This window comes from Drosophila simulans, chromosome 3L (genome assembly GCF_016746395.2).
Source record: "Drosophila simulans strain w501 chromosome 3L, Prin_Dsim_3.1, whole genome shotgun sequence".
NCBI lineage: Eukaryota > Metazoa > Arthropoda > Insecta > Diptera > Drosophilidae > Drosophila > Drosophila simulans.
Window position 1 is genome coordinate 23,007,151 of NC_052522.2, and position 9,996 is coordinate 23,017,146.

The following is a 9,996-nucleotide window of genomic DNA, read 5'->3' on the forward strand; positions in this document are numbered from 1 at the left end:
GCACATATGTTAGTTAACTGAGTTAACCGGACCGATCGTCCGCGCTTCAGCACTGGTCAAATTGCTGAGCAAGCATTTGGCCGGAAGCTCACACATAGCCGGCTAAAGCTTTGCACATTGCACTATGGTCCAGATTTCGTTTTTTTTCGGCATAAAGTCTAAATTTTTATGTCAATATATCGTCCTTTAGCAATTATTTTCTAATAGAAAATTAATCGTATAAATAAAAACCAAAAACAAAATTGACCGAAAGCTTCACTAAATCGTTTTATGAGCTTTTAAAGGTGAAGTGTTAAACAGCTGATTGAGAGAATGCAATTTCCGAAAAATTATTTGCTTACATTTGCATGTGGTATGATCGTTAATACGCATCAAAAAATTATAGTAAAATATGGAAAATAAATGCCAAGGTATGATGTTTTTAACTTATGAAGGTAATAAATGTATAGTTGTACTGTTTTTGTGTTGTGTAACGCCCAATTTTTGTGTATTTTAACAGAAAATTCTAAGGTGTCCCCTGTGTTTCGTGGAGTATAACTAATTTTCTGACAATTTCTGACAAAAGTTAAAAACGTCAGTTTGTACCTTTAACTATTGTCTTTCACGGTAAAGTAATATCTTTTGCCCATTTTTGCTCGTTTTCTTAAAAATTTGATTTTATATAGGCAAGTTCGAGTTCAGACATAGCGACCTCCTGGACATTTGGAGGCGTAACAATAGGCAAATAAGTTATGTTTCAGATTACGTTTATTCCGCAATCAACAACAATAATCAGGAATCGAAAAAGACAGAAGAGATTGACAAAAAAATAGTACATTTTGAATTATTTATTAAAAAAAAAAATGCCCGAGTGTAACAGATAACTAGACCGATTTTTTTTCCAAACATACCAAGTGGATGGCGTCTAAGATAAGAATTCTTGTTAGTGATTTTGAAAACTACAATACACCGAAGCAAATGGGACGCCGAAACTTATCTTACCAAAATGCAGGAGAAAGATTAAAAAGGAAACTGAAAATGCGTGTGAAGCCCGGAATAAGCTTTACAAAAGGGACCGACTATCACATGCAAGGAAAAATAGTCGGATCAATAGGATGAGTGATATTTTCCACGGAGCGATTGATTACTCGGACCCACTATTATCAACAATTTGTTTAAAAGAAAGAGAGAAAAAATAAGAAAACCACTTCCGAAGGCAGTAATAAGTCTTTTGGAAATACAGTCTAATTTTAAACCTGATCCATGAGACAAAATATTGGATTCACATTCTGATTATCATTCGAGTTCAGATTCGGAAATTTATAATGTGGAACTAGAAGAAGAAGAGGGCGATTATTTTTAAAACAACAATATACACGACTTTAAAAAAAAAAAAATAATAATATTTCGTTGACTCCTGAGTCATACCAGTAGTTAATATGGGAGGCAAGAGAGGGCGTGGTCGCACAGACTCAAAATTTTGTGCGCAAACTATTTGTGATTTAAGAACAAAATGTACAAAGTTTCAAGTCTGTATTTCAATTTTTAGACTTTATGCCAAAAAAATCGAATTCTGGACCACAGTGCATTGGCAGAAGCCGCTATGAAGCCTTTTCTTTGTTAGCTTCTAAGCAGTTCGTTTTGTTTATTAATAAAGAGCACAGATCGTTCAACCGACTCCGGCAAATCTGTCGTTATTGATTTTAGCTAACATAGCTATCTGAGTCTCTAGTCCAGTAGCCATAAGGAAGACAGTCATCTTCCCAACCTAATCACCCTAATTCTTCACGTGATGTTAATACCCCTCCGCCACAGTGCGACGGTTATCAGAATATCAGCAGCCAACTGGCGACATCTTTGGGACTGCAGCGAGGGACCCCCCAGCAACACGTCTACTTACTTGATCGATTGTTATTGCTTCCAATTTAAAGTCAAGATGGCCTTCGTCGAGTATATGGTCCGCTGGAAAAGTCTTCGTTGGATTCTGTGACCAAAACCCAATCATCGTACCGAACGATCACACAGTCTGCTTGCCCTTAGGAATTCTGTTAAAAGCCACGCTTCTAACGGGGGGACTATGTCGGGTCACGCAGCCGCCAAAAATTCCTAAGGTGTTGTTTTATGAAAACCAACCGTGCTCTGGCAATCGAATTCGTAAGAATTTTACGATGTCGATTTGAAATCGCAATATCGGTCTATTTTTTCTATTTGTAAATGCCTTTTTTATATTAAATCAGATAGTTTATTTAGTGGTGTATTGATGTTTATTGCACATCACCACAAGAACATTCTGCCACTTAGTTATTTTATACAAAATTTACATCTGACCCCACCTCAGATTTGATAAACAACATTTTGCAGTCGTCAAATGTCGTTAATCGTTATTGCGAAGGTTGCTCTACTGTTAGTGAAACGAAACAGGCAGGTAAAAATATGTATAACATATATAAAAAGAGGGTCAAACGTGTTGTTCGTAATTAATGGTATTTATTTTCATTACTTAAATGATCAAAGAGAGGTCAAAAAGTTATTTCGAACATCGAAATTAAAACTCTGAAAAAGGTGGCCCCTCTAATGTAAGAGAAACTGCTTGAACGGGTGTTTACTGTTCACTAAACATTACGATAGCAAAACGATATCAAAAATTTTGAGAGAATCAGAGCACTTAAAAACGAAATCAAAAGATTTTGCCCAAATCAAAGAAAAAAATATTACGATTATCGGAACATGCCTGATAGAACAGGTATGAAATCTCTCCATTTATTAATTTTTTTTGATTTTAACGTTTTAATCAATTACAGATTTCAATCGCTTCCACACTGGGTTTGTTCTTGGTCTGATACGTTGTTGATGCTGATCTGTGAGAAACTCATATAAACTGCATACTTATGTAAATATTATTTCAAGACAATGTAAAATAGTAGACTTGGTTCCGCTACCTTAGCCTATTCAAAAAATAATATTATTTCTTAAATTCACCAATGTAAATAGTGGAATCTGACAGTACTTAAATGGCGGACGACTTGCATAATTATAAGCTACAATTGCAACAAGTATGTATAATTAAATATATTAAATATATAGTTTAGTGTGGTCTTGGTAAAGATTGTATATGTTTCGCTTATATTCTTTGTTCAGTCCTGTTAAAACGATTGTAGTCAGTAGTCGATGATGCGCAGCTCTAGGATGTACGGTGGCCAGTACTATATATGTACATACAAACGAAGAAATACATACCAATTTGCTTTGGATGTCCTTTCCTAATCACTTATATACAAACATCGATGCCCATGTAAGGAGGTGGATAAAGATACCAGCTTGGTACAGGAAATTAACTCACAACTTCGTTGTCTTTTATTATTAATTTTTGGGGTAAAATTTTGAATTTTAATGAATATAAACATCAAATCTGTCGACTATATACAGAGATATTCTATCCCGCTTTCTAAACATAGTTGGATAAATACTATCACTCAAAAATGTTGTCTAAACTATTTCTTGATTTCGTTTGGCTCGTTTATGGCCATGGCCTTGTCATGTTATTAATGTATTCCTATTCTGAAACAAACCGAACATTGGAAATTTAATTGTGCTTTTAAAAAACGTGTATATAACCGTTTATGGTAAGCTTTTACAAAAAGATTCAGCATCTGCTTAGAAAGCTTACTTCCTACTTCCTACCTTACTTCCCCTTCCAAAAATCAGTTTATTATAAAACGTTCCTTTAAAAACAATTTTTCGTATATAAATATTTAAATATTGGGTTATTGTATCTACAATTGTACATTTGAGAATGTAATATATTGAAATTGTTGTACATGAAGCAAGCAATTATATATATTAATTTTTAGGTGGAGGCAGCTCTTCAAACTGATCCAGAGAATGAAGAGCTATTAAAACTCAGAAGTGATCTTGACGAAGTTATTACCCTTACTCGTGATCTGATACAAACTCAACTGGAAGAACAACATAAATCTTCATATGTGGAGCCATCATCAACCAAAAGAGCTTCGTCCAACTATTTCGACGAAATAGAAGCAGCTCTATTAGAAGCAGAAAAATTAGTTTCAGCTGCTAAGATTTGGAAAAAAGGTGACAAGTGTCAAGCTAAATGGAAGGAGGATCGTCAGTACTACGATGCAACTATTGAAGATATATCAAGTACAGGAGAAGTTAATGTAATATTTGATGCCTATCAAAATCGATCTACGACCCACGTCAACGAGTTGCGTGAACGTACTATTCGCAACGAAGTTTTTCCGTCAAACAAGTATGCAATTTTTAACAGTAAGAGTCATAAGTTTCTAAAACAAATTTTACAGGCGTCACAGGCCCAATCAAAAGGAATATTTAAAAAAACGTAAACAAAAAAAGCAACAGCGCTTCAAGGACTTGGAAGAGGAACGAGAATCAGACAAGAACAAATGGCTTAATTTTAACACCAAAAACCAAAAAAAAAACGGAATGAAAGCAAGAAGTATATTTGCGTCTCCGGATAATGTAAGCGGCAGAGTAGGAGTCGGCACTTGTGGAACTGCAGGAAAGGGCATGACAGATTTTACTGTAGGTGAAAAATATAGAAAAGGTCTTTAGAATATTATTGATTATACGGTACAATAAAAATGTTCTTAAAAATATTAGAAAACAATTATAATAATAATCTTTATAATGAAATACATTTTTGGGCATTCTCCGGTTTTCGAATTCGTAAGAATTTTTCGATTTGTAAAACGGGTACTTTTGTCTGCCCGAAATGAAAAGTAAATGCCGCCGCTTAAACAGCTGTTTAGTAAACATTCCGATATCAACCATATTGCGAAAACCAGAGCGCACCTAAAACGAAATCGAAAGATTTGCCCAAACCGAAAACCAAAAAAAAATTACGATTACTGAAGCATGACTGATTAAAAAATTTTACATTAGGTTTTCTTCTTTCAAACTAATATGTGGATTTTGTTCCAAATTCAAATTGATAATCGTGTTACTTGAATACCTTGGTGTACGGTCTATTCTTGAATTTCTATATTTAGTTGCAAGTCTGCATATTTTCCAAACTTGTTTTTTGTATTTCGTTTATGTTTGGAATTGAAAATTTCTCGGGTCTAGTTATTTCATTGAATCATCTCGAATCGACAGCCATACGAAATTTGGGTATGCCCGATGAATCCCGTTTCTTGTGTGCCATTGCGATAAGGGGATTTGCATTGTCTTATGATCTTATGTTTTATCATTTCTTCAACTTTTTTTTCTACTTCTGTGTTATAAATATAGGCATAACTATAAGGCCTTCATTGGTTCCTTTTTTTTTTTTTTGTTATTACGCCCGAGACCACAGCCACACCTCCCGAAAAAACGATCGAGGGGTGCTGCCGTTTATTATACGGCTCGATTTGCGAGAGGACAGACGCGATATAGAAAAGAGTGCAGAAAACGAGGAATATTTTTTTTTTTCGCACGGGCCACACCTCCCGCCCAACCGACCGAGGGGACCGAGGAAATTAATATAATGTAAAATAACTAATAAATATTGGTGTTAGTAGGATCTAATTATGTATTAAAAAAGTTAGAATTGATTGTATAAAGCAGCAGAGAGTCAAGATTAGAGATAATACGATAAAGTCTATTATAGTCAGATTATAATACTCTGTAAGGGTCATGCAACTCATAGTTAGATCTTAATGATTTAAGATAAGGGGTATATAGTTTCTAGTGAATCTTCTTGGAACAGAGAAGTTAAGCCGACTAACCAAGTCGGGACTCACATCTTCAACACGAATAAGCTTACAAATAAAGACTGTTCCAAGCATAGTTCTACGGTTAGCTAGGGAAGGTAAATTATTTAAAAGTAGTCTACTGGAATAAGGAGGTAATATATGGTTTGCATCACAATTTAGGCGCCGCAAGGCAAAAAGTAAGAAGTTTTTTTGGACCGATTCAAAGCGGTCCGGGTGTACTACGTATTGTGGACTCCAATCAGGTGATCCATACTTAAGAATCGGACGTTTAATACGTTATCACGGCACCATATTTGAAAGCTGTCTAGATCGGATTGTAAGTCCAAATGGTGCGAAATGTCCTTGTGCTGGAGGCATAGTTTAAAATCCGTGCTGACACGGTAATATGATTGATCTACAAAGGTGCTGCAAATGAGGAGTGCTAACATTTTCAAAAAGTTTTGGGATAGTCGACAATTTAGAGATTCCTCTGTAATAGCTTGCATCCAGTTTGCTACCTTTTTTTGTGGATGAATCACAAAGGACTCCTTCCATATATGAGGAAACTGTGAAGATTCCAGAGATAAGGTAAACAGTTTCAGAGGAGGCTTGCACAAGGCTTCCGCACAGAATCTAAGCACACAGCCAGGGATTCCGTCGGAACCTGGCGAATAGACCGGTTTAACACGCTGAAGATCTTTCGTTTATAGTGAGGCAGAATATTAGATTCAACTTAGATAGGGCATAAGAGTATGGCTGTTCGGAATGAGGTAAAGTAGAATATTTTGTTTAAAAAACTTGGCGAATAGATCGGCTATTGCCTGATCCTATGTTACCGTATTTTTTTAAAAAATATCGAGGATGGCTAAAAACTTGTTTTTCGCTTAGTGTTAACGAAATTATAAAACTGTTTCGGATCCTGTACAAACTAAACTTACAACGGTTTAAATAATGTCTGTAGCACTGAGCATTAAGCACAGTAAAGTTTACCCGAGCGCTTACATATTTAGAAAGGACGGACTGAGAACCGGTATTTTTAAATTTTGTGTAAAGGGTGGACTCTTAGGTGTGTCAACTCTTTATTAAACCAAGGAGGTTTAGGGATTGACGGATAGAACATCGGAACAAGATGAGCCAAAGAATGATTTAATTGTGGTATAAAACATATTAATGGCATACGTCATTATGTTGCAGGAGTACAGATCGTACCAATTAAAGGCAGCTACTATATAAAATTTCTTAGTGTCCGAAAATTTACCATGCGAAAACAGTGAATTCGCTTTGTTGATTTCTCTGGATTTACTTTTAATACCGTACCAAGTACCACCTCCACCAAGTAGGATGATATGGATCTTCAGGTTGAGTAAGAGGTTATACTCTAAAGAGAAATACACTTTCAGGAGGTGTTGCAAGACACGATCCAATAATCGACCTAGAGACTTTCGTACATAATTAACGTGCGAAAACGATAAGTCGAGCATGCCGTCCATAAAGTAAAGTCCCGCTATAGGGAGGAGGGTAGTAAATTTTTTTTCTTGGGACTATATATTATAAAGTTTACATTAAAAAAAAAATGTATGTATAAGAAAAAGGTATATTAAAATCGGATAGAATAGCCGACACATTCAGGAAATACATACGTCTGCGAAACGTAAGAGCACGTAATATAAACATATCTGTCGGAGAATGAAAGCTTTACCTATAGGAATTCTGCGTTACGGGATTCTTCAAAAAGTACCACCTCTGACGTTAGGATGGTTATACCAGGCAAAAACTTCTGAGTTAAGTATCTCCGGCTTTAACGAAACCTCTGTAAATACAATGGGATATGGGATGTGAAGGAAAGGCTATCAGGATATAATTTAATTAGCTTGCTACGCAAGTTTCTTGATAGGAGATAGTAAGACTAGATGTTAGTTTTTGAATAGAATGAAGTAGAGGAAGCGGATGGTGCAGTGGTCTGGTCAAGTGAGTGAAGGCCCATTTTTCTTATTTTTAATCTTAGCTTCGAACGCTTTTACCACCATACTATCCGGCCAAACAATACCAGGACATATGGTCTAAAATAGCTCATTAGGGACAGTTATCTTGAGAGATGAAATGTCAGTTGCGAATGTGTCAACAGCAGCCAACGGTTTTCGCGAAAAAACTTTTCCAAATTGGTTTTTTTGTCATACCAAGCTGGACAACCTTCCCAACGAATTGATCGAATTGGTCCGAAACTATTATAGCTGCCGATCTTAGTAACAATTGAGGATTTGCTGCGATTTACAGCTGACTTATAACCAGCCCGTTGGCCTCGGCCTTTAAAATTGCTTCCTTCTGGAGGCCCGAGCGCTTCACGGTCTATTGATAAGGTGGTTTCAGCAGTACTTCCGTTTCCCAGTTAATTGAGTTATTATTAATTGCGTTCTTTATTTGCCTCCGTCGAATTTGGATGAGTTTTGCACAGTGAAAATTGCTCTCGAAACTCCGTTTTTCGAGCGAAGCGAAAATAAATGAGATTGAGAGAAACCGATCTGGAGTTGCCAGATCGCTTGCCTTCCAATAGCAACTCAATATATCAATATAAATATTACATTTTCTTATAAATATTAAGATTAAACAATTTTCTTGCAAATTAAATGGACGACAAAATACAATACAGATTGACCTCTGTTGCAGTGGAGGTGATGATAGAGCCTTATCGATAGGTAACGCGATAGAGCGATAATTTTGGATCATTGGATTAGAAGTCTTCTAGGGCAACCTCCGTAAACGGGAGCAAGTAGGGGCATCTTAAGTAGGGTGGGTGCGCATGGTCATAACATCTGCGACCACCAGAAATTAAAGATTTCGTCGATTATGTAAATATAATTCGTTTGTTTACCTTTTTCTGTTTGTCTGTTTGTTAGAGATCTTATGTAGAGTCGTGAGACGTCGATAGTTGTCGATGTTTATAAAAACAAAAAAATTGTCGAGGCGACGGCGTCTCGACATTTCTGGCCGTGGGAAATCCGTAGTTTCGGATGGTGGTATCACTAATGGTGTCGGAGTAGCCCAACGGCGGCATAGGGTGATAGGCAGGACCGGATGTTTTGAAGCACGATACGCTGAAAATTTGCTCCTGGTTCCGGACTTAGTGGCGATTCAACAATTGCATGCTTTGGCGGCAGCCAATGATTAGCAAAACGGTGTGCGCACTGAAAAAATCTGTGATAATCTGTAACGTGTAACGAAATAAAGTGATGGAAGGCGAGAGGACCTATACTTGCGGGTGCACGCTTTAGAGACCGGCTCTAGCTTATGGCGTTGGGTGTGGTGGTCTTGCATGTACAGACATTAATGAATAAGATCAAGAATTGAGCGTGCTTGTTACAACAGAATAGAGGAGCTACTATGCAAAATCGGAGGAAGCAAATTAATATATTCGGAAGAAGAAGAGGAAAAGCTTGAGAATTCGTCGCCTTCGAAACACCAGGGTAATCGTGTTCGCGGATTGTCCTACCCTACCTATGACCATTTTCCTTAAGAGCTTGACTATAGTGGCCCCTTTGACCCATATCTTCTGTATTCATGGTGGTGACTAATAATAACAATATTTATAGGTAATAATAAGTACACAATAAATTAAATAAGTACATAAGTAAATACAAACGTAAGTAAGTCGAGGAAATATAAGGAAAAGGGTTTTTGTTTTTGTGTTGTGAAAAAAAGAAATTATAAAAGTTATTCAAGAAAGTTATACATATATGGATGCGAAGGGAACAGGCTGCCTAATATATATTTTAGAGGAGGAACATAATTCAGTTTTTCAGTGTTGTTTTCTTTTCCATATTCTTGTTCCATGAATTATTATTATAAATGTTATAATGAATTATTAGAAGAAAAATAAAAAAAAAATGTGAGAGTGGGTTGCGAGTAAATTCGGTTAGATTTTTCCCTTTAATATTTAATTGTCTACTTCTGCAACACCATTAGGGACCAATAAATTCTTCGTAGTGTATTTATTCGAATTCTTCCTTTTCTTTTAAAACATCTGGAAAGCAAAGTTTAAAAATAAATAAAATCACTCCTCGGCAAAATTAAAGCGTTCCACGTATACTTTGAAAATGTACGAACACACGGATACTCTCACTCGAATTTCGAATCAAACGACTTTAAACAGACTTTTTCCAAAGTTTACGCGAAAATTTAAACGTGCACTCCCTGCAAATGTACTCATCTTAGAAAAATAATTAGATTGGGTTAGCTTATATAATATAAAAAAATAGTAAATACTAAAGGGAATTCACTTTAAATAAAATTTTAAAAATACAAAAGG

At 36.0% G+C, this 9,996-nt stretch overlaps 1 protein-coding gene across 2 annotated transcripts; it reads left to right on the forward strand.

Annotated features, from left to right (window-relative positions):
- Positions 1 to 2,877: 2,877 nt before the first annotated feature.
- LOC27209031 (survival of motor neuron-related-splicing factor 30) lies at positions 2,878 to 4,627 on the forward strand. Of its 2 annotated transcripts, XM_016184556.3 has the most exons (4): positions 2,897 to 3,032; positions 3,118 to 3,271; positions 3,831 to 4,249; positions 4,302 to 4,627. In XM_016184556.3, exons 2-4 carry the CDS (start codon positions 3,230 to 3,232, stop codon positions 4,570 to 4,572), a joined length of 732 nt encoding a protein of 243 aa, XP_016033086.1. In that variant the 5' UTR covers positions 2,897 to 3,032; positions 3,118 to 3,229; the 3' UTR covers positions 4,573 to 4,627. The 2 variants fall into 2 exon arrangements, with proteins under 2 accessions (XP_016033087.1, XP_016033086.1); XM_016184557.3 differs by lacking the exon at positions 3,118 to 3,271 and having other exon boundaries at positions 2,878 to 3,032.
- The last annotated feature ends 5,369 nt before the right edge of the window (positions 4,628 to 9,996 follow it).